This window comes from Centruroides sculpturatus, unplaced genomic scaffold (assembly GCF_000671375.1).
Source record: "Centruroides sculpturatus isolate CEXI.00-Female unplaced genomic scaffold, Cexi_2.0 scaffold408, whole genome shotgun sequence".
Taxonomy (NCBI): Eukaryota; Metazoa; Arthropoda; class Arachnida; order Scorpiones; family Buthidae; genus Centruroides; species Centruroides sculpturatus.
The window spans coordinates 541,761-567,678 of NW_019384597.1; the positions used below are offsets into that span (position 1 = coordinate 541,761).

Sequence of the window (25,918 nt, forward strand, 5' to 3'; positions counted from 1 at the left end):
ACTTGTTTTAAATAAATGGAATTTCATTGCACAACAAACTGAAATATGAAATGAAACTACTGTATAGTCAGTCGCTTGCATTTCAACAGTGATGAAGGGAAATCAAATGAACAGAAGAAATTCTAATTTTATTTTACTAACTTTCTACTGTAAGTATTAATGTATTGTTTAAAACATAGCATTAATTTTGATATCATTCTTGTAATTATTTATATAATTTTCAAAATATTCTCCCGGGATGCACCACTCTTGGAAGATCGCCCGTGTGTTGCGTTGCTGTATCTAATAGAGCCATTTATTTTGCATTCTGAGAATTCTAGAACCCAGTTTTCGTGCATTCTGAGGTTACTGAAAATGGTAGAAATCCATTAATCCATAATTCAGCTGAATTCTGAAAATATAAAAACTTATATTCTAGTTTTCATGGATTCTAATTGTTCCGGATTGGATGAAATAATGGAAAGCAAACCATGGACAATCTGTCAAAGGGGTGCCACCGGTGAGGACTTTCTATGAAAAATCTGTTTAGACACGTGAAGAAAACCGTGGCCAGCCCATTAGTCGGGCGTGAATCCACGACCACTACTAAGTGTTCACTGGTTTTATCCACTCGGCCACTGGTGTAATGTTTCTGAATATGACAGAAATCTTAGAAACCAGTTTTAATGTATTCCGAAAGTTGCAATATTTCGAATTTAGTTAATAGTAAAATGATTTTCCTGTATTATTTCGAGGAAACAGTTGAATTATTTATGAGTTTTCGAATCGTTTTACTATTGAACATTAATTTATTTCCTGTATCACAACAGGAAAGACTTTAAACCATATTAATTGCTGACAATTAATATAATTATTAAGAATTTTAAAATTTGTAGCTAAAATCCCATTCAATTTTCAAATATTTAAATTTTAATTTAGTGTATTTAATAAACTTTAAGCTGTTGACACATTATAATTGACAGTTTAACTCATCTGTTTTCGCTTTGTAAAACTATTTTATTTATTATTACTGAATTGCATAACTTTCCCGGCTTTAACAGGAAAGTTTGCGCTATTCTGTTTTCTCGACTCCATTCGCCAAAAGTTATGCTACTCCGGACTTCGCCCACCCTCCTTTGTAGAAAAATTTCTTAGAACACAATCTAAATATGCAGATTATTATTTAATTCTTGTTTTATAAAAAAAATTAAATGACAACGAGTAAAATCTTAGTGAAGTCTGATCCCACTCGAGATACGACACGTCATCCCCCTCTATCTCCCTACCCCCTCGACCTTTAACCACCGAAATTTGACGGCATCAATGCCCGTTATACACAAGTTACTAAGCCAAATTTTGCTTCTTAATCTTTACCCCATCCTGAGATATTAAATGAAATAGAAGCACCCACGCACTGTATCCCGGGTATCAGTTTTTTTTGACATTTTTGGGTTCAGAAGATATATCAAAACATCGGGATTCCAAAAAACCCAAAGGGTCAAATGTGACACGATAACAATATATTATAACAGCCGGAAAGTAACCCGCATTACGTTACAACAGCTAGGAAATTAACAGGAAATTAAAAATTTGAGACAATTACAACAGCTTCCCGTGTTATGTTACTGTATAACAACCGAGAAATTAATATTATAATTTAAAATACTTATTTACAATAAATATTAATGGAATATGATAAAACCTTTTGTATTCTATTAATATTTCGTACCCGTCACGGGTCACTGAAGCCCACAATTGATTGATTTTGATTTGATGTACGTCAACGCAACACGAGTGTAATTTGCCACTGGGATGCCACACACGGAAAACTGGCCCATTTAGGTGTTAGACACACGGAGAAAACTCAGAAAACTGCATGTGGCTAGCCCTGTTTTGAGGCGCAAACCCGCGACCGACTACAAGTATTCGCGGGTGTTGTCCACTTCGTCCATTGTTGGGTGCCCATAATGGAGACCGAGTGTTCGCAGGTTTTGTCTATTCTGTCTATTGGTGAGTGCCCACAATGGGAACCGGGTGGCGGGGCGAAAATCCAATAAATCCCGAAAAATTTATGGGATTTTTTTCGACTGTCAAGACTCGATTCCGAGTCCCCAGAGCTGCAAACCGACTAACCGTATAGGCAGTCCGAGACTATGATTTATTATACCCTATATTATCATAAATAACATATAGAATGACACACGAATATGAAAACATATTTTCAGTTTTTACTTGTCACGGTTCTATTCGTAACGATTGGAATTTAGAGATTAAAATACGCGACTCATCACTTTAATTATTAAAAATGGAAATTTGTGTTTGGAATTTCTTATTGACACAATAAATAAATACAAGTGATGTAATTCATTAGACGAGAGGATTAAATTCTACAAAATCGCTATAAAAATAGTGTACGAGTAGTATCTAACATCTGAAGTGAGCCTTGACCTGGAGGTTAACTTAGATGTAAGGAATGCAAATTGTGAAAATGAAATTCAATTTTCTTGTTTTACTTTCCTTGTTTGGTATGTATATTATTATATTAATTCATATCTCGCTAATTAGAGTTATAATAATCTCGGTATTATTATAATGAACGTTTAAAATGCTTAACTGTAGGTGTTAACTTTCACTTTCCGTAAGAGAACGGTCAACTCACGATGACCGTTCTGTTAATTAAGGAAAGTGATAGCAACTGACGTCACTTTAAGATGTACTCTTGTAATGTACTTTCGATTTCAAAACGAAAGTACAGTACATTACAAGAGATTTACTTTCGATTTCGAGGGAAGTGAAGTATATACCTCGTAATGTACGTAATGACTGATGAGGCCATTTTTTTTTTGTTTTTTTGTACACGGCAAAGCGACACGCGGGTGATCTGGCGAGGGGTACTTTCTATGAGAAACTGGCCTCGTATTTAGGTGTTACAAACGTGAAAACCCGGAAAACTCCACGTGACCTGCCCGTTGCCAGGCGCAAACCCACGACCGATTATCAATGTTCAATGGTTTTTATTCACTCGTTCACTGGAGGCCTTCCTAATTTGAATACACAATGTCTTTGGAATCATTAAATTGCTCACGGAAGAAATGTTATTTCATTATTTATGTAGTGACCCCCTGTGTGATTCTAGGAGAGAGAGAGCAACGACCCGTATATTATCCATAGAAATGCTGAGGGGATTGTTTCTTGGCTACGTTATTTTATGAGTATAAAATAACATAGGGAACTATGAGGAACTTTTTTTTTGCAAGTCCATTAAGGTAATGGACAGAGCCCGATATATTGATCACCCCCAAAAATATCCCGGGATTTTTTCGACCCGTCCTGATTCGAACTCGGGTTCCCCAGAGCGGTAGGGCCTTAACCACCCGGCCTGGTCGAATCTATAGGCATAACTTTTTAATTTTTAACAATTTCTACTCAGTAGGCACTAAAAGGACCTTTTTACCAGACCCATTGCGAATTTCACCAAGGGGACGGCTGGGTGGTGAGAGACGGGCTCAACCAGGACAGAAAGCGCGTAAAAATTCCTAGTATTCTCTGTCCGGATTCGATCGTCATCTCTCAGAGCAGCAGATTAATATTTATGATTAAAAAGGTCCTTTCAGTACCCTTAATGTGGAAACAGATCTAAATTGAGATGAACTGCCTGTTACAAGTATTATTATTCATCGATCAATCAATGAAGGTGTGATCGGGTCGCCACTAGTAAAAATAGATCGATAAATATTTATATATATCGTCATTGGATTTTTGTTGGTATTAAGTTTAGTCTATTAAAATGCAGGTCTATATATATGTATATATGAAATGTACTTTGTTTCAGAAATATTTATATACACAAAGTTTTAGCAATTTATTATTGAAGTTAAACACCGGTTTCGAGGTTATTTTCTTTTAAAGTTCGAATAAGTTTAAATTTAAACGGGCAATTCTTTTCGAATCTGAGAGAAGGGAAAAAGAAATTTAGAAGTCTGAAGGATGAGCGATAAAAATTCTACGTGTGTCAACGATATTTCCACGATCAGCATGGAAATGAAGCCCAACGCCATTCCTGTAGAAGCAAATGATAATAGTGCTGAGGATTATTTGTCCTACGTTCTTCGGGATGTAGCACCCGACGTGAAGAAACGCATCCTGGAATTAAGAAATCTGCAATTGCGATACTTCAGCAGCAAAATGAATTATTATAAGGAAGTTCAACAACTGGAGACGAAGTATGCAGATATCTATAAACCATTACTGAAAACCAGGTTCGAAATTATCAATGGAATCAGACAGCCTTCTTTGGACATCAAAGGAGGAGCGGAAGGAATGGAATCGAAAAATAAAGTGGATGAACGTCGAGAAAAGCTGGGAATTCCGGATTTTTGGTTGACGGTGTTTCGGAATTCTGTATTGTCTCCCATGATAAAGGAGGAGGACGAACTCGTTCTGAAACACCTCAAAGAAGTAACCGTAAAGTACGTTTCGGATAATCGGATGGATTTCGTCTTAGAATTCCACTTCGAACCTAACGAATATTTCAATAATCCCGTGCTGACGAAAGAATGTCGCATAAAATGCCAAGTAGATCCGGAAGAACCTTTCGATTTTGTCGGACCCGAAATCGTGGAATGCGAAGGATGCCATATCGACTGGAAAGAAGGAAAGGACATCACACGATCCGCGTTTAAAAAGAATAACGAAACAGAAAAATCATCCGAGATCGTTCGTAAAAGTTCCTTCTTTGATTTTTTCAATTCGTTGAAGCAGGAAAAAAATTCGCAAGGGAGAAGCGAAGTATTGGAAAATGACTCAATGACTGCCCAATATATTAAAGAGAAAATCATTCCTCGGGCTATTTTTTATTATACCAAAGAAATGGAAGAGTCTGATGATTCAGACGAGGATTCGACTCTTTCCGACTCCTTTTAATTTCCGATTCCTTTTAATTATTTTACAAGAACTCATTTTTTTTGTTCTAAATTCAAAATATTTTTCACTACATTAATGAGAAAAAATATATATTAATAGTATTTTAAATATATTACACTAGTATTTTTCCTTGTTTTAATGATCTTCATTCAAACATTTCATTTGTTTTATGGTGTAAAATAATTTCCGTTTTAAGATTAATTAAATAAATTATACGTTTGTAAAATTATTTGATATATGTTATACCCGTATTTCAAATGGGGTTGGATTTAATAGTTTTACTTGTTATTCGTATTTACAATTTTTTTTTCTTTTACAAAACTCATCTCTACAGTACGTTCCTATTAAATGCTACTCACTTGTCAGACAGGTTTGGTTTTATTCCATTAAGGTAACGCGACACTTGGGCAATCTGCCAAGAGAAAAACCTCCCGGGAGGTCTTTTATGGAAAACCGGCCCCTATTTAGGTGTTGCTGACTTGAAGAAAACCCGGATAACTCACGTGACCCGTTCGCCAGGCGCGAACCCACGACCAACTACAGGTGTTCAGTGGTTTTTATGCACTCGGCGCGACCACTGGCTTAGCGAAGACAACATGGCGGAACATGATAGAAAATAAATCTTTAATTCATTGTCACTTGAAAACTTTTAAAATGATGGCACAAGCAGTGCCAGTCCGAGGCAAGTTTTAGGATGGAGCGAAATCCTATTATGGCGCCTCCCTTCGTTGCCCCTAATTTATACCCTTTAATTTTCTTTATCACTGAGGCACCCCCTAGGGCATAGCGCCTGGAGCGGTTGCTCCGTTTGCCCTATGGTAGGGCCGGCTCTAGGCACAAGACAGGTTGTGACGTCAAGTTTTGGCTTTGTAAGTATCTAGATGGCCATGGCCAAGGGGAGACACCTCCTAGGAGCACTTCCTACAGGAAACTGGCTTCTACTTCCATGTTTCCCTACGATAACGATTATTAAAATATATCTCAGTTAACTGATTTTTGGGCCACTCTGTTGGCCCTATTAAATACTACACACAACAGCAGTGACTTTCCAGAATTTAATTTAATTAAAATCTGCATACTTCAAGAAAATATTGTACACTCAGTGATGGGCAAACTTTTTAAAGAGCGGGCCAAAGGAAAAGAAGAAAACTTTAGGCGGGCCAATATAATTGTAACCTAGCGCTGCATCTGAAAATCCAGGTGGCGCTATAAAAACATGTGCAGGCCGTCCGTCATATTTCTTTTAATCTCTTTCGGCTACGCTACGCACGACGAGTGGATGTTCTGTACCGAAGCATGCTTGTAACCGATCGAGCTTTTACTCAATAGGTGTAAAACAAAATGTTGTACATGATTGTAAATAAACTTTTATGGTGAGATATAAAGCTTCGGTTATTTTATATAATCAACGAACACTCAAGTTAAGTGGTGCATCAACCACCACAGCCTGTATTCTTTTTTACTCGTCAGATTAGGAATAATGTCGCGCGGGCCGGATAGAACATTTCAGGGGGCCGCATCTGGCCCGCGGGCCGTAGTTTGCCCATCACTGTTGTACACTAAATGAAAGTAAACTTCACATTACAGGGGGAAAAAAAAGGAAATACACGAAGTATCATTAGCTATTGACAGGCAAACTGAGAGAAATGTCACTATAAGGTAAACTGTTTGTCACAATGTTTCATGTTAGTGAATACTGATAGAATGCAGCTGCTGTTTTTCATTGAAAACATTTAATTAACATTGATAATTCATTACAGTGAAAGACATTAATTCAAAAATTCGAAGGTTAATTCAATAAGAATCATCATAATGATAAATGGCCTTCCCTGTTACCAGTCTGGTTGTTTAGACGGGTGATTAATTGTACAGCTAACCTCATTTGTTTAATGAGAAATCTATTAACATAAAAGAGAATGATAATTGAATTTACATGATAAATAGTTTTGTTAAATGTGTGCAGCTCTTTTATTATTTTAAAGAAAGATTGTTTATCAAACAGAAGTTATTTAATATATCTTGAAAGCCATACAACTGCTTGTTATTTCACAAATGTGGCATGGTGTGACAAGGTATAATTGTGTTAGAAATCTGGATATAGTTGAAGGAATGCTAAGTGAACGAAAATATATGTAAAGAAATATTGTATTGGTTTAGATATGTTAACAGAATAAATGGGAAAGAGAAGAGAAAAATTATACATAGGCACTGTAAATTGCAACAAGAAATGGAGATGAAACAAGAGGTGCTTCAGTGGTGTGTTATAACGTCATGGGGCCCAGACAAAGTTGAATTAAGGGTCCCATGTAGTGTTGACTTCAGGCATTTTTCTTCAGGGGAATTTTTTGGGGGATATATTTTCTTATAACAGCTTTGATTTGGGACCCTAGTTAGTAGAGACCCCAGGCAATTGCTCTTTTTGCCCATAGGCTAACACACCACTGAGATGCTTTCATATAGGATTTTTAAATGCTGCCATGAAAAAGAGATGAGACCACAGGTCATTTTCTGTAGATGCAAATGAAGCCACTAAAAAATGTTTTCTGAGAAGCTCTGCTCTAAACAGCAAATAGATAACTACTTTGAAAAAAAAAGGCAAAGACAATGTGCTCAGATACTGATATGGAGCTATTGCGGGAGTAAGAGCAACCCTTTCATTTGTTTCCCACAAACTTTGATTGAAAAAAGCACAATACTGACGTAATGTGTAAAGAAATAATTCATTTTTTCTGTTTCATAACTGATAAATGTTTTATTTTCTAGTATATTTGGAGATTATTTCACCTATGACATGCTCAGAAGTCAATGAATTGACTATCATAAGAAGAGAGAGAGATACGGGTGAAGGAATAAAATGTCAAGTTGAAAATGTAAGTTGGTTCCGGTTAATCTGAATTGCTCAACTTGCCTTTTAATTAAAAACATTGTTAGTATTTTATATTACAAAATACAATGCATTTACATACAATTTTCATACGGAAATTTTGAATTTTTTCTAAAATTAAATTAAAGTACAGAGCAATTCACTAACGACTGAACATTGTTCAATATCTCTTGACTATAGTCACATTCAACTGTAATGTAAAACATACCTTGGTTGACTGCTTCATCATGAAGTAAAGAATCATTCCAATCATGTTTCATGCTCATCATTTCATTCTATACAGAGATATTCCACATAATAAGTGTTCAGCTCCAGCAAACCACCCTGTATTTGGAATCATTACATTTCGATGAATACTTAAAACCAAATAAATGTTAAATAAAATTATTAAATTTATTTTGAGTGCAATGAACAAACTTAATCTATTTTTAAATACAATTTTGAATTCTAAATTAATATTTATGCATTGAATTTAACTTAAAGTCTCAATTTTTCCTGCGTGAATTTTCATATTTTTGATCCAGAATCTAGCTCCAGTGATAGTTGCTTGTAATTCTATTCCTGCCATTCTGTTACAGATCACTTCTGAAAGGCTTGATGGTAATAAAGGAAAATGAAATCATATTATTAAAGACCCAATTCACACAGGCTTAATTCAAGTTGAAACAACAATTGATAACAAGAAACCAAAATTAAATTAAAGATTTAATGCAAGTAAAATGTTTTGGACACTGTAAAGTATCTAAAGAACCGCATGATTAAAAGGCAGAAATCACTTGTGTCTGCATAAAGTTTACTTACTATTCTTATGAGACTTGTATCGTTTTCGTCATCATAATCACTAAACAAATATACTAGATGTACTGTACGTAACAACTCCCACCTTTAAAATTGATATAATGAAGAGATATTTCAAGTGGCAAAGGCATTGGCTTGTGCAACTTGAAATATCTGTTCTGTCACTCTAAACCAGGGGTGGCCAACCTTTTGCATACCATGCGCCAATTTTTTGATAGACGAGTTCAGATGCGCAGTGGCGTACCGTGGGTGTTAGCCGCCCGGGGCGGAGAAAAATTTCGGCCACCCTTTAATCAGGTATTTCAATTTAAAAGATCAAAATTCAGTTGTGTGAAAAAAAAATTAATAAAAAATGCGGTGGTGGTGTAGTTACCCGTACAAAATAGTCCCATTTGACATTAGTGGCATACACGATTGCGAATGTATCGTGAATCGTAGAAGCAAAAAAAAAAAAAAAAAAAAAAAAAAAAAAAAAAAAAAAAAAAGGTCAACAGGTGTAGCAGTCCAACCGACTCGTGGACTGTCCGGACGGTAGCACTGTCATTTAGACGCCTATGCACTGATCGAAAATAAACATACATGCATACACTGTAATTTACTATGTGGAGAACACTCATTTTATCTGTAAAGTTGATTGCAACGAATTGTGCAACAAATGAACTTGCCAAGACAGACTATAAAAAATTAATTTTCTATGTAATATTCTTAATTGCAAAGAAGCCAAATCTGGCAATGTTGCTCAGAACTGACTAAAGCGCCACTTGTAATCGTCCAATGCGCCAAGTTTGGCGCATGCGCCACGGTTTGGCCACCCCTGCTCTAAACCATAAAAATTCTAAGGGATCAAAACCTTGGACCCTCAAATTGATCCAAACATATCGGCCTTGTCTTCTCACCATCTTGACCAAACCTATGATGGACATGACAAAAATTCTCTTAGTGATTTTTGCCTTTAATTTAACAGGAAAAATTGAGACTTAGATCATCTCTATCTACTAATAAATGCTTATCTGCTCATTAATTTTATAAGGTTTAAATATACAAAGAGTTTTATAATATTTTCATTATTTTACATTCCAATAATTTGGTGGATTAAAAATTTATAAAAATGATGCAACTAGTACAAATTTAACACATTAAAAAACAATGTTATATAATATTGTATTAACCAATACAAACTTTAACAGCCTGTCGTAGAAGTAAATACTTCTGAGAGACTTCATGAACTGAGAGAGAAAATAAAGGAGAACAATTATTCTGCTTACATTATACCTACAGATGATGAACATCAAGTAAATTATTTTAAAATTTATCAATAAATCTGTATCATAATGCAAAGCTTAAATACAAAAATAAAAACATATTTTCAGAGTGAATATGTTGCTAAATATGATCAAAGAAGAACTTACATATCTGGTTTTAGTGGATCTGCAGGTAAGATTTTAAGCAATGTTATCTACCGTATTAAACAATACACCTTTAACAGTGGTGACAGAGAAACACTGATGTTTTGGATACAATTAATGCCCATTTTCAAGTGTGGACAGATAAAAGTGAATGGCCCATTAATCTGTCTGAAAATGTTAGTGTTTCTCCAACTTCACCCACTGTCAAAGGCATATTACTTAACTATAGTAACTAGTTCGATTTTATATAATGTTATTTTTGTCAACAGGAACGGCAGTTGTTTTACTGGACAAAGCCGCCCTTTGGACGGATGGACGTTACTTTTTACAAGCTGAAGACGAGTTAGATTGTAACTGGATACTGATGAAAGAAAATGAAAATGACACTCCTGAAATTTTTGAGTGGTTAATCAAAAATCTGTCAAATGGTTCTGTAGTTGGAGCCGATCCTCGTCTTATTAATCAAAAAACTGTAATTTTTTAAAATTGATTTATATTTTAACAAATGGAGATGGTAGTGAGATGGCTGAAATGGTTAAGGGATTGTCCTAAGATCAAATCTGGCAAGCAACCCCGGAAAAATTTTTGGGGGTAATCTGACATGACCAGGTTGGATCCTGTCTCCCAGAAGTACCATCTTGGGTTTCGGCAGGCACACAATGGGCTGCACCATTGTGTGCCTGCAATTGATATGGTTAAAAAGGTCCTCTTAGCATCCACATGGTAGAAAGTTAAAAAAGGGTTATTTTATATATATGTAGTTAATGCTGCTGTGGTTTTAGATTATTTGAATCTCTACGCATGTATATAAGTAACAATTTGTACAATATTGTAACAATACTGTTTGTATTATATTATATTGTACAAGGTCTGAAATCTGAATAACTGGCCAAGATTGAGTACCGATAAATATACATTTGCATCTGATGCTCCTGAAAGTGCAAGGCTATAGACCTTGGGACTTCCCAATGGAGTTGATGAGTAAATTACACACATATTAAATATATAGATAGGGATTGATGGAAAAAATTTTTCTTAAAAATTCTTCTTTCAATACATGAAAAAGGTTGGGAATCCCTGCTCTAGACAAATGCATAAATTTGCATGCATCTAAAATTGCCACCAAATTTATGAAATAAAACTTTTGTGTTGTAAATTGTTTTGATAATTTAATATTTTGTTTAACAATATCATAAACTTTTTCAGTGGATCAAATGGGAAGAAAAATTAGCAAAGTCTGGAGTGATTTTAAGAGGAGATTATAAAAATTTGATCGACGAAATCTGGTCAGAGAGCAATGGTAGACCTTCCCCTCCAACAGACAAAATATTTATTCATGATATTAAATATGCAGGTATGATTTAAAAATTAAAAACACTAATGTTATAAAAATTTACAAAAATATATTTTTTAATTCTCTGTTGAAAAGTAACTGCAGTGTTTCTCAAATATTTTAAAACCAGTTTTAATCTGTTCATTTTGCATAAGATTATTAAAACTGGTTTGCAAATAACACAGATTATCTGGATTGAGAGTGACACATTTTGAAAGTCCATAAGTAAAATTAAGGAAAAACTACAATAAAAATAAGGTATGCAATTTGAAGACAAACTCACCAAGTTTTACTGCAAAAATCAGTACAGTTCTATCTTAACTCCTTTATACACAAAATTATAAAATCTACACATTTGCTCCTCCTGTTGCACGGGGATTGCCTAAACAATATTCAATTTCCTGCAGTGTTTGACAACATCTGTGGCATAACAGAAGCAACAGCATGCTGTATGCTACATATGCATACAACATTCATCGAGGTCATTGATTTTGGTACTGGCATAAACTCTGTCCTTCGTGTATTGTCAGAAGAAGAGTCTAGAGGCGTAATGTCAGAGTATTGTGGAGGCCATAGATTGCCACAACTAATTACTCTGCACATCTCAATTAATTCTAGAAACTTACACAGTTAGTCTTCCACATACAATGCATTAAATGAATTTATCTTCATGCACTAAATTTTTGCAATTTAAAATGTCAGTCTCGATTCAGACACACTGTATAGTGTTTGCGCATCTCTTGATTTACTGTGCTAGGTCAATTGCTCTCAATATCGAGAGAACAGGATCAGTGTTTCTTCCTCTCCTGACAACTTTCAAACAGTTTAAACACATTTTGAGTATCTTATAGATTAATCATGAGCAACCTGAGTCCATAGGCCACATGCAACCTGCATGATCCAAATATGTGACCCTGGGGCATTGGTAACAATTTTATTGTCTTGTTTTCTAATTTGAGCCATTACACAACCCCAATTATGTTAATATTCATGACAAAGAATATTCAAACTAAACTCAACCAGTAAAAATGTGAGAATAAACTATATATATATATATATATATTATTAGCACACATTATTTTAGTATCTAGCATTATGGGTTACAGAGTATGTTGGTACTCAGCAGGCTGCAACTTCTTATAAAATAAAATGCATGTAACCTGCTGGAAGTCTACAAAATTCACTTATGCCCATATCCAGAAAAGGTTGCTCATCACTAATCTAATGCTTTTATTACAGCTGAAAGATTATAGATACTGGTTAAATATTGAGAATGCTCACTTATAATCACTCATTTTATCTATGTGATATGTAATCACACAGATCAAATGATAGCAACTGTTAAATCATACTAAACTGCTATATAAAATCCACAAATAATCACCACAAAAACCTTTCTCACTGCTAAAGATTTTTATGAATGACTGAATATATTCAAAATCGTTAACTAATTGTTAATTTAAAATCAAAATTAATGTTTATTAATTATTGCATTTATAGGAAAATCTTTGGAAGAAAAAATAGATCAGCTCAGAACAGAAATAAAAGATAAGGAAGCAGACTGTATCATAGTGACTGCTTTAGATGAAGTAGCTTGTGAGTAATTTTCAATTTAAAAACAGACTGTTAAATTTTGGTTTAATTCATACTAAAATGATTTAATTTTACAAGAATATTATGCTTTACTGAAGTGATAAACCTTAAAATTTAAGTGTCTTGCTGGCACTAAGGCAGTCCTTTTTCTGTGCCCAAACAGGGCAAATAGATGATGTGGGACAGAACCGGTCATTCCACTTGAGAAAATTTCTTTTCCTACCCAGATTCAAACCCATATCTATTGAACTGGTAGGTTGACACCTCAACTGCCTCGTGTCTAGTGCTATCCAAGTGTTTATGGCTCATCTACACAGGGTAAATTTTAAAAAAATACACTCAGTGTTTAATGGTTAACATTATTTTGTTTTTGCTGCTTTATGAAATAATATATACCTTAAAAGGTAAATCAGTGCATTTCAAAAGCACAGTTTTAAAGATATTGAGACTCACTCTGATTAAAGCTTAATTTTCTTATCAAGTTCTGATCAGTCCAACAATTTCCGAAATTTTGTTTCAGGGTTATTTAATCTAAGAGGCTCGGATGTTCCGTTCAATCCAGTTTTCAAATCTTTCGCACTCATCTGCCAAACAGAAATGAGGTAATGAATTTCAATCCATTAAAATTTATTATAATTGCTCACATTATTATAAAAGAATCATTAAATTCATCTACAAATTGATATAATCATTATTCAGGTTTTATGTAGACCAAAATAAAATGACGGATGAAGTCAGACATTATTTATCTAACTCGTCTAATGAAGATTATTTAATTCAGGTAGAGATTCTTTATATTTATCAGTATTTCCTTTCCCAATTTATTATAATGAAATGCTGTTATTACAGCTGAAAGATTATGCAGACGTCTATACCGAAATAGAAAATCTAGCAGATAAAATAGGAAAAGTATTAGTTACTTCACAATCAAGTTATGCTATTTACAATTTAATTCCTGAAGTAAGATCAGTTTTTTTAGATTTGAAATTGCACACTTAAATAATTATAATTTGTGATCTTGTTAATAGGAAAAGAGAATAGTCAAAGAATCACCTGTATTATTAATGAAGACTGTAAAAAATCCAACTGAAATTCAAGGAATGAAAGATGCTCATGTAAATATATTTGAATTTTTCTTCAGTATGACCAGAGTGGCTACAGAATCCTTATGTCCTGGACCATGGATTTGGGTATGTTAGAACCCCAGAACACCCCTGATCTCCCAAAACACCCAGAATCTAGACCCAGGAAGATCACCTCCAACACATCCCTGGGATTGCTCAACTGGATTTGATCTCGCATCCTCCAAACCAGTATGATAATACCTTAACTACATCAACTATCTGGCCGATCACAAATTCAGTTGACAGTGAATTGGATGAGGACTTAATAGCACGTGACAATTTACTTTGAGATATCTATAGAAAATTTATTAATTCTGCCTTGCAACTGGTGCTAAAAGTAATTAATTGCTTTAATGACTTCTACATTGAGGTTGGAGGTCCAGAACATGGAGAAAAAATAATTTTAAGTAAAGAATGAGCAATTAATTAGTGACATCATCACAATGCCAGGCTGCAATTTTTAATTTATTTAATTTAAAATATATGTTCTCCAACTAAAATTAATACTGTAGTGTCTTGCCCATTCATCATACCTTTCCATTAGCAATGAAGTCGTGCTGGTCATCTAACTCCTTTCGGGGGAAAAGTTTTGAATCGAAATAACATGACTTCTGGTTTGCATCGGAAGTTTGTATGTAGTTAATCGGGGCCTCCTGTCCTAAGCTTTCTATATCCAGTTTTGACTTTCATGTATCTAACTCCATTCTCAAGATTAAGGAAGGGTGGACAACAGAGGGAATTTATGTCTACAATTTTTTCAAATTGCAGCCCAATGATGGTAAAAAAAGACAGTGTAGGAATGTTGTTGCACTCTGTACATTAATATTTCTTATATACTATAAAAAGAATCATTAACTAATACATAGATAATCCTTAATTAATGTATTTTCATTTTAATGTGGTTCATTATGGGCAATTTTTATATTAAATGCCATTTTTCTAGTGTATCATAATTCTAAATAACATCACTACTAGGAGTTTGCTTGATGCTCTACTTTCAAGGAATCTATCTTTTACATTATGCATAATTAAACTATCTGAATCTCTAAATATGGAAATTCGGTGTGTGTAGATCCAGATGCAGGCTACTTATTATAGAATATCTAATAATTATAATTATTTATAATCACCAGATCAAAGATTCAGTTGTTGTTATTGACTTTGTGGCTCTTCTGGAAGATGATGTTAAACATGGTAAATATTGGGACGAATTGAAAGCCATGGAAACAATTAGCCAACTCAGAAGGTAAATTTATACAATAAAGAATTAAAAAGCCAAAGAATTATTTTTAAGTTCTTCAGTTTAAATTATTAGACAACAGGAATTAAACAGAGGCGATAGTTTTGACAGTATTTCTGCTTCGGGAACGAATGGTGCTATAATTCATTACACTTCTAAACCAGCAACTAATAAAGCAATCGATACAGAGAACATGTATCTGCTGGATACAGGAGGACAATATCTGTAAGTTTAAAAACATTTTTTCGATTATACAACGTTTTTTTGAGTACTTATCTTTTGATTTTTATTTCAGAGATGGAACAACCGATACCACTCGAACATTCCACTTTGGAAATGCTACAGATTTTGAAAAGGTTTGTGAAATAAGAGTAAAAATAATATAAAATCTACTATTATAACAAGTTATACTTTCAGGAAGCATACACTAGAATTCTTATGGGAGTAATAGATCTTGCCACAACAATATTCCCAAAAGGAACTAGAGGTAAATTTCTCTTGAAAGCTTTTATTTTGTAAGCCTCTCAGAAATTCTTTTTATAATCATCAGTTTTGTGTAATTTTGTGCTCTTGATGAAATCAAGATCATGAAATCAAATTAGAGACTGATCTCTCTTGTTTACTCACAATGCTTCTACATTTGTTGCAAAGAAACAAAACAAATTGGGTTTGCACCAAATGCAGAAGCATCATAAAAAGGTAAATTTTCACAAATAAATATTTCCCGAATTATGATTTTCAGATACCGATCTTGATATATTTGCAAGAAGACATTTATATCAAGTGGGACTCGACTATAAGCATGGAACAGGCCACGGAATTGGGCATTTCCTCAACGTACACGAAGGTAAACATCTCCGTCGTCAGATTATCAATAAAAAAATGAATAAATTCTGCATAATTTAACATGCATGCTTTTAAATTATAGGTCCCACTCGTATTCGAAATCCAAAAACGTATTTAAAGGCTTCCGAACTTGAACTTGGGATGTTTGTATCAGATGGTTTGTATTAAAAAATTTTTGTATTAATTTAGAATAATGTAATTCATATAATTGTATTGGGGTTAAATAAAGAATTAAAAGAGTTTACAACAAAGTCTGTAAATTAAATAATAATGATTATATATATACACAACTTGACAATATCAATGTCTGTATAGGTTGTTTATGTAGTCTTCATCTTAAACTGTTTGTTAGTTATAAACATTATTATTTAAATATAATTTAATACATTTTATAAGTTAAGGTGGCTCCATACATTTGGTATTCACCAAATGTCAAGTAGTGTGGATGATTTACTCGTCACTAATACTTGGTATTTGTAGTTTCCCACTCCTTGTATATTGTACCTAATCAAAAGGGACAAATAGGCAATTATTTGAATATCAAATGTGTGGAGCCACCTTTAATGAAATGGATCAACAAACAATATCTTTTCTGTTTAGAACCAGGTTATTATGAGAAAGGTAAGTTTGGCATTAGACTGGAGACTACTGTTACTGTCATAGAAGCCGATCCACCTGTAAGTATAAACTACTATAATTCATAAAACTTAAGTCTGAATAAACTTTATTTTTTATCAATTTTTAGTATAGGTATGATAACAAGACATTTTACACATTTGAGCCAGTTGCATTTGTTCCCTTTGAACCTCATTTAATAAAATATGACTTATTGAGTAAATCTCAGGTAATAAAAAAATTTAATACATCAAAACTGTACTTATTTCTCTCTATAAAACTAATGTGTGTATTGTAAATTTCAGATAAATTGGCTGAATAATTATAATTTAAAAATTCGTGAAATTGTTGGAACAGAGTTACTTAAACAAAATAAAATAACAGCATTTAATTGGATGATGTCCAGGACAAATCTTATTAAATCTGCAGATTGCATAATTGAAGACAATTAAAATAGTTATAATTAACAAATATATATTTGTTAATTTTTTCTACAAAATATTAGTTGATAAAAGTTACATTTCCTTATTTAAAAATTGATAAATAAAATACTTCTAATGCAATGTAGCATTTACTTCTGAATGTTTTAAAATAAGAATTCAATATATAATTTATGAATTAAGCAAATTTAATTTGTTTTGTATTCATATAAAAATTCTAGACTGTTGTAAGGATAAAACTATAAAGTAATTAATTTTTCTCCTCATCTTGAAGATGGGAAAAATTACAATTTTCCACTTATCACCTCCATTTATATTCACAAATTGCACCAAGATGGACAGTGGAGTAATACAAATTAAATATAAAATATGTATACAGTAGTTGTAATAAAATAAACATAACCTCAAAATAGTATTATAACTAATAATTATATATAAAACATGAGAAATAATTGTTTACTTTAAATATTTATTGTAATAAATAATACTTAATATTTAGCATTGATTTAAAACTACGAGCAAAAGTCAAAAAGTAAGTTGCAATTGGTGCAATAAGTTTTTGTTTATAAATGATATTGAGACAAAATCTGGTGGCAATACTGGTAATACTTCAGGTTACAAGGAATAGATTTGTTGATGTGACTGCAGAGGTTAATCAGTTTTCAGTCATGAAAGATGTAGCATCCAAATTGGAAGTTCATGCAGAGACTCTTCTTGTGGGCTAAAAGGCATAACCCCCACTAAAATTCAACACCAATTGAGGGAAATTAGTGAGAAAACTTTTGCATTTCAATGCCACACCTCATTCAGCGAGCATCATGAAGGCCTTACTGGAATAATTCAAATGGACTATATGAGAACATCCTACAGTCCAGACCTTGATTTCCGTGTGTTTGGTCCCATGATAAAAGACCTATCAAATCACTGATACAAGTCAGAGAAAGACATCACAAATGCAACATGAGAATGGTTATCGCATATTGGATGGGAATACTTCCAAGAAGGAAAAGGAAAACTCCTGCCACACTAGGATAAATAAGCTTGGTGATTATGTTGAAAAGTAGCCCTTGGATTGTATAAATTCATACAAATGAAACATAGGGGTCAAAAATTTTTTATACTTGTATTTTTGGTACAAGTGCAACTTACTTTTTGACTCAACCTCAAAAATGCACACTACATGCCAAAGTAAAAGAAAATGATTGGTAATCTAACAATACTTCTTATCTTGATCCTGGTAGCTCTAACTAATATCAAGCAGAGTAAAGACAAAGAGGAAGAGTTGCTGAGAGGAAGGGTATGCAGTTGAAAAATGTATGATAAATCCAACTGTCCCATTCACAAGGAACAGGTGTCAGTAACTCCATACCAAATGGAAATAAAATATTGATGATAATTCAGTCTGGAAAATGCATCAGTTTATTTTATAATTTTCATTCCATATTTAGAACTGCAAATATTTTTATCTGAAGACAGAATTAAAATTATTCTGAAAATGTTAAAAACTTTCAGTAAAATCCTAATATATAAGTTATATATTAGGGTTATATATATATATAACCCTAATATACCCTAGAATATATATATTAGGGTATATATATATTCTTGAGTATAATACTTTATAATTGCACAAAGTAATAAATGCAAATTACAGACAAATTAAGAGACTTGCCATGAAATATAAACAGATCTAGAAGAAAACAGGAACTTCCTATCTAATCCTGTTAAACTAGAAACTAATTTGTCATATAAAAAATATTTATTTAAATTTTTTGTCTACCTAAATCTCATATAAATATGCTTTTCTCCATAAATCTTAATATTCTAGATCAGAGGTTCCCAACCTTTTTCACAACTGACCCTTTAAGAATAATTTTTTCCATTGACTCCCTTAAAATTTTTTATATTTGGAAAGTTTTGAAAATATTTTCAAGAAGTTTTAAATGATTGTACATGCATATATAATTAATTTAATATTTAATTATTTAGTAAATACAATTTGTAACTAACTTGCTCACTAAACCCCCTTTCAAAATTTCATTAACCCCACTGGAAAGTCCTGTTATAGATAATCATTAGAAATTCTAGAATAAAATTTTAATACAAGTGGCAACTGTACTGTAACTTATTATGAATTTATACATAAAGTTTGTTTAATTTGTAATTACAGAAATATAAATTTATTAAATTCCTTCCTTTATTATAAGTTTAACAAATTCAATATTAAATTTAAAAAAATAAACATTTTATATATGAAATGCATTTATAATCCACAGATAATTCACAATATAAATATAAAGATTCTGATTATAATCTTACATATCTTTAACAGATTTTACATTTACAGAAATGATTCAAAAATGTTATTGAAAATACACTATTTCATCTTCCAAAGCTTTTCCTTCTTGATAAGCTGAAAGAGTGACTTCACCTTGAAATGATTTATGAGCTCTCACATGAAGGTGTTCACCATCTCCAACTTGAACCTAAAAATTAAAATTTTTTACATATAAAACAGTATTTATAACTTTAAAAAATGTATACATGAAATAGAGTCAAACAAACTGAATTTTTTGCTTAAGTTGCATTAAACAACACTTCACCATACTATCTTCAAAAACAGCCTGCAGTAATACATTTCTGCCAGCATTCACATCCCTTGTCAAAACAGTTTTGGAAGCTATTTCACTGCAATTTTCATTTCTTGCTGATTGAAATCTGACTTTCATTTTAGAGAATAAATAAAAAGTCTAAAGAAGCAAGATCAAAGAAGTAAGGATGGTCAGGAAGCTCTATTATATCCTTTTTTGTTGGATATTCACCATAACAACATCTTATCAGTCCTTCCTGTTAAATGAATATATGAACCTAAAAGGAAATTGAAATTGAAGGATTGGAGGTTGCAATCAGCAACATAGTGAGGTCACAGTAGTGACAAAAGTTCTTAAATATATCACAATATAAAAAATAGTTTTTGGGATTGCTTTGATAAATGATACAATGTTGGCTGAAGTGTGTTGCTTCAGAAACTTATTATTATTTACTTTGAATATGGTTTGGTGTAAGAGCAATTGAGTGAACAAGAGTGTAAGTGGGTTCATAAAGCAAAGCATGCCTCTTTTGATAAATGTCCAAAGAAAACAAAGCACAGTAATAAAATGTTCATCCAGTTCAAACATGCTAAAATACAAATATTGTATTCCAGTGGCATAGCGTGGGTGTCAGCCGCCTGGGGCGGAGGAAAATTTCTCCGCCCCAGGCGGCTGACACCCACGCTTATTTACATATCTCAATTTAAAAGACTAAAATTCAGTTTCATATTATTATTATTATTATTTATTTATTTCTCTGTGTTAATGGTCTTGTCGATCTTCTATTGCAAGTCGCAATGTTTTGTCTATTTACTCATAAGTGTCCCTCACTTATGACACTTCTGTAACATGGGCATCTTTCTGTTTGTACATATTGTTTGTCTTATCATAAGGAACTTTGTCAGTTCTCTCATTGTAAGTACAATGGATGTTGTAAATATGTTATGTTTGCGTGCCAATCATTTAGGGTGCTTCTGTAATTCTTTACTACTGTTTCACAACTGTATGTAAATTTTTAATTTTGTTTTAAATAAAAGCAATACAGGTGTCCTTGAGATTTCCGTTTCATCCCCTTTCCTATCCTCCTTTATAATTTCACCTTCAGCCTTTTCCTCTAAATCATCTTTCTTCTCCATTTTCACCCCAGGCGATACCTTTGAGTAGCCTTTGAGTAGCCTTTCATCCCCTATCTGCTAAAAGTAAAAGTTTCGTCACAGAATAAGTAATAAAAAGTTCCGTGCTCATTTCAATCGGTCCGAATCGTAGGTGCGACAAAAATATGAAATAAAATGATTCAAATTTTTACAAGATATTATTATTATTTATTGTGAAAGTTTGACGCCCGGGGTGGGCCTCCCCTGCCGCCCCCACTATGCTATGCCACTGTTGTATTCTAATTTCTTCTCCCAGAAATTTTTGTTTTAATGATTTATTTATAAATGACTGGTCATTTGTTCAATATAAACAGTAAAAATGTTATGTATTATAGTTACTCAGCCACAATCAATTTTTTATTTATAAAAAAATATCAACATATTGTGAGGGGCTAGCCGGGGATATGGAGCAGGTAAGACTCTAGTATCACTTAATCGGCGGCTATTCTCTAGAATAGCCCTCGGGTTGTCCAAAAAAAAATGACTTTTCTATCTAAATAAATCAAGTGTGGTGGGCTTTAACTATTATGTTAAAAAGGAAGATCTAGGGGATGAATCCTAGATCTCATCAGGATCCTTGACACCAGTTAATCAGTTTTATCGTACACGGATTAACACGCGTATTGGAAAGTGATGGAGATGATAAAATGTTTTGATTCTGACATTTAGACCTTAATATAAAAACGAGTATTTAATAAACAAAGAAAAACTATACAAAATGGAGCTTCAATTATATCTAATTATACGAGGTGTGTTTTTAAAGTAAGTACTGTTTTGAAATATAAAAAAACAAGCAAACATTTTTAACAAAATTTTTATTTATGTGAAAGCCCATATTTTACACTACTTTTCTACATAATTCCCATTAATATTGAGACACTTATCGTGGGACCAGCTTTTGTATTCCATCCTCAAAGAATGTTGCTGCCTGATGAGACAACCACTGCAGAACGGTCGTTTTGACTTCGTCGTGATTGTTATGGTGGTGCTGCCCTGCCAGATGCTTCTTCAAATGCAGAAACAAATGATAGTCACTCGGCGCTAGGTCGGGACTGTATGGAGGGTTGTCTAATTGTTCCCAGCCAAATGATGTGATTAGGTCTTGAGTTTGATTTGCCGTATGTGGACGAGCATTATTGTGGAGCAAAACGACACCCCTTGATCAGTAAGCCCCGCCTTTTGTTTTGTACTGCACGGCGCAGTTTTTTTAAAGTCTCACAGTATTCAACTGAATTGATCGTTTCACCATGAGGCAAAAAATCAACAAGCAATACTCTGTATCTGTCCCAAAACACCGTGCACATGATTTTCTGAGCAGAAATTGTTTGCTTGAACTTGACTTTCCTTGGAGATGATGAATGTCGCCATTCCATGGATTGTTGCTTTGATTCCGGTGTATCGTAGGCTACCCACGTTTCATTGCCTGTAACAATACGGCTTAAAAAATCATCTCCCTCGTCACTGTAGCGCTCAAGAAAAGTCAATGCACTGGCCAAATGTTTGGTTTTGTGCTCCTCCATCAACATTTTCGGCACCCAACGGGAACACAACTTCCGATAATTTAATCATCCAGTCACAATTTCATAGAGAACACTTCTTGAAACTGCAGGAAACTCTTTAGATAAAGATGAAATCGTGAATTGTCTGTTCTCTTTCACTCTACAGTCCACTTTTTCAATCAAATCGCCGATAATGACTGAAGGTCGCCCACTTCATTCCTCATCGTGAATATTTGTGCGGCCATTACTAAAGGCCCTAACCCATTTTCGTACCATTCCATCATTCATAACACTTTCACCATAAACTTCACTGATTTGGCGAGAATTTCAACCGCTTTCGAGCCTTTAGCACTGAGAAAAGGAATAACGGCATGCACTTTGCAGTTGGCGGGATTCTCAATGAGAGGTGGCATTTCAATAACACACAAACAACAGTAAACACAGTCAACTGGCTCCGTAATGGCGTTTGTGGCTTCCCAACAGATGTAGGTATGCAGCGCGCATGCGCTAAATGCCGACTGCAGTGCTCCAGCGGCGTTATATTAAAACGGTACTTACTTTAAAAACACGCCTCGTACCATTGCAGAGAGAGAGAGATCACAATTTCAATCAAAATCATACTACCTCAAAATATGATTATCTTCTTCTGTATTTCATATTAATACGAATGTTCTTATCTTAGTTAGTTCTTTAAAAACACATCAATAAACATATTCTTCTCTATATTTAACATATAATAACTCATTTAGTAGAAACTTTGAGATTCAGTTATAGGCGTTGGCCATATGGAGATGGTATGGAATACATCTGTCCTCCTTGCGATCTTCTGGCGTACTCCCTGAATGATACTCATGAATCCCTTTTTTTTATGTTTTTCTCCAATCAGAGAATTGTATTATTCCCACATGTTTAGGATGAGTAGGGGTTTACAGAGGGGTTGACTGTTCCCAGGGTGACTAAAATTTTAGGAGATAAGGGAAAACAAAAAAATGTCGAACTTCCGTTGAAGGAAGTGACTTTTACCAGTTTCCTTTTCGTTTTAACTTAAAATTCTTTTATTTAAAATCAGAAAAATATTACTTTCAAAAATTTATGTTTTTGACATCAAATTTCAATTAATTAGGGTGTGTCCAGAATCTCACAATATTAAAATACAACTGATTTCTGTGCTATAAAAAGACACACCAAGCTCTTAGCAAACAAGTCCAGACATGAAAATATATAAATACAAATGAATATAATTTAGGGATCTTATAGACAAATACAAATATACATTTAGAATACTGGTAAACAATGGTCTGTTTGTTGATAATATTTCTAGGAAAACAGCATTTCTACTTCATCACAGTTGCAGAGTATATTTGGGAGAAATTCTTTAATTTTCTATCATGATTATCAGATCATTCTATCATCATCATCTAACATACAAAATTAAAAATACTCTTTCTTCCAAGTTTGATTTTATCATCAAAATCATTACTGAAAATTATGTTTTCAACATTTTAAATGTTTTGTGCATTGAATCATATTTGTAAAAGGGGAAAAACTTTCCTATCTTAAGATATCTTATAATTTTTTTTCACTTAAGAACTGAACAAGCTATATCATATATTCTATTTTCTTGGCTCTGTTATATATAACAGAGGGAAAGTAAGGCAATCAATCAGATTTTTACATTGTTGGTCTCAGTAAGCCTTGAAATATCAAGAAATGCAAAAAAATTTGGGGTTTTTTTCCTGTATGTATGGATGTTAGTGTTTGTGAGTGCGTGGGGGCACAGTTTTGTTCATCCTCTTTGAAGTTTAATAACTTTTGTAATTTTTGTCAAAAATGTCTGAAATCAAGCAGGGAGGTTTGTGTATTAGGGGGACTCATGCTATTAAATTTTGGTGGTTAAAGGTCAAGGGATTGAGGAGATAAAGGAGATTGCATATACAAGATCCAGGGAGTGTACTTTTGGTAAATTTTAGCAAATAGATAAGTTATAAGAAATTTCTCCTTATTCCATCTGTTTCCCACAGAAATAAGAAAACAGATGAGCAGGTGTTATTTTAATAGTAAACAATCAACTAGAAAACTCATGTAAAAGGGGGGGTCTTTGACGCAACAAGTTCCCTTCCCTCTCTCATCAATCTGAGAAAGTATTGAAATAAAGTTATAACAAATTATTACTGATGAGTGTGAAGGTCGAAAGTTAAACAATATAGCAATGAAAAGAGAACAGCAAGTCAAGTTCCCACCACCCTAACCGACCCTGCGATGACACAAAGGTGTCATTATTACAAAACACAAGGTCACGAGACCAAATTCCTCCATGTGGTTGATCATCAGGGTGGGCGGACATCCGCAGAAGCCATAGATAGTCTTGGCTTGCCCTGCCATACTCGAGGCAAAGTTTACCACATGGAATAGGTGACCACCAGCTCTCATCATATGATAAGTGATCATCCTACAAAAAGCTATCTGTTGGTTTTGGTGTGTTACCCTCCAATGTGATCAGTCCCTAAGGAATATTTTTGGCTAGTGTAAGCGACTTCCAGACTGTCTTCCCAGTCCTCCCCGGATAGTCTACTGCAGAAACGACCGACACTATGGCAACAAGGTATGATAATTAACTGATTTTTGTACACACACACACCCCCCCACCCTCTGTCTCTCAGAGGCCTATAATTAGAAATGCAACATCCTAGAATCTTGTTTCAAGTTTGTAATCCTATAGTTTGTATTCATTTATTTTATATTAAATTTGTTGATTTTTATGATGGTAGCTCTTACTTGTATATCGCAAACTCCTATCGGCATATCCACCCCCTCGTCACTTGGATCCAAGCCATCCAGTGACAATTGAGCAAGGACTTACCATCCCAGACGTCAGAAAAAGGGTTTAGAGTATTACTCTCTAACCTCCAGCTTCTCACATGTATCACATCTCAAGTAATGTCAAACTTTTATGATTATTTTACTTGTTATTAGCATTTACAGTTTTTATAAAACCACCCTTACCCTCAAAATTAAGCATTTTTGCTTATATATATATATATAAAAATGGACGTGTGTGTCCCTATACTTCACTTTTTAGCCAAAACTACACATTGCACACGAATGGTGTTAGTATGTGGTAGTAGCCCCAAGTCTCCATTCATGCACTATGGTGGTGCATCTCGATAGCTATAAGGGTGCGGGAGATATGGGCTTGAAAGTGGTTGAAAGTGAAAGATTTTCTATTTCGATTTAAAAAATTTTTGAATTTGAATTGGTTCGATTATAGAACGATTGTAAATGTTCCAGAAAATTGATCAAATTGAAAATAGTTTGTTTGACTGGACGTAAAAATTCTCTAATTAGTCTGGAGACGGGGGACCTAATTCTTGCATTCTGTGAAAACGGGTAAGATTGGCTATAATGTAATTATCTTAATCTTCACTATCGTTACTTTTTGCCCAGCGAAGCGGGTCCTTGCAGCTAGATTCTAGATTACTTAGAAAAACAGTCT

At 33.6% G+C, this 25,918-nt stretch overlaps 2 protein-coding genes and 1 pseudogene across 4 annotated transcripts in view; 2 read left to right on the plus strand and 1 right to left on the minus strand.

The window, feature by feature from the left end:
• On the plus strand, positions 1–17,248 carry LOC111624904 (probable Xaa-Pro aminopeptidase P). Of its 3 annotated transcripts, none has more exons than XM_023367886.1 (20): positions 1–149; positions 7,666–7,772; positions 9,772–9,876; positions 9,955–10,018; positions 10,260–10,462; positions 11,197–11,344; positions 12,824–12,919; positions 13,437–13,518; positions 13,616–13,697; positions 13,766–13,876; positions 13,945–14,031; positions 15,174–15,286; positions 15,356–15,505; positions 15,576–15,636; positions 15,698–15,767; positions 16,023–16,127; positions 16,209–16,283; positions 16,727–16,803; positions 16,872–16,970; positions 17,047–17,248. In XM_023367886.1, the coding sequence occupies exons 1-20, from the start codon at positions 92–94 to the stop codon at positions 17,191–17,193; spliced, it is 2,040 nt and encodes a 679-aa protein (XP_023223654.1). In that variant the 5' UTR covers positions 1–91; the 3' UTR covers positions 17,194–17,248. The 3 variants fall into 3 exon arrangements, with proteins under 3 accessions (XP_023223654.1, XP_023223655.1, XP_023223656.1); XM_023367887.1 differs by lacking the exon at positions 1–149 and adding an exon at positions 2,388–2,504; XM_023367888.1 differs by lacking the exon at positions 1–149 and adding an exon at positions 6,360–6,561.
• LOC111624905 lies at positions 3,744–5,025 on the plus strand (annotated as a pseudogene).
• A 1,488-nt stretch (positions 17,249–18,736) lies between the features above and the next one.
• Positions 18,737–25,918, minus strand: part of LOC111624906 (cystatin-A2-like) — a 39,831-nt gene continuing 32,649 nt past the window's right edge. Inside the window, exon 4 of the mRNA XM_023367889.1 lies at positions 18,737–19,667. Within this exon, the coding sequence (XP_023223657.1) occupies positions 19,545–19,667 (123 nt within the window). The 3' untranslated portion in view covers positions 18,737–19,544. The remainder of the gene's footprint in view (positions 19,668–25,918) is intronic.

What these genes read in the sequence shown, in the direction of transcription:
- LOC111624904 (XM_023367886.1), top strand. Translation starts at nt 92, where the DNA reads ATGAAGGGAAATCAAATGAACAGAAGAAATTCTAATTTTATTTTACTA. An exon ending in ACAATTAGCCAACTCAGAAG is followed by an intron (nt 15,287 to 15,355) that starts GTAAATTTATAC and finishes TTAAATTATTAG; the next exon opens with ACAACAGGAATTAAACAGAG. An exon ending in TCATAGAAGCCGATCCACCT is followed by an intron (nt 16,804 to 16,871) that starts GTAAGTATAAAC and finishes ATCAATTTTTAG; the next exon opens with TATAGGTATGATAACAAGAC.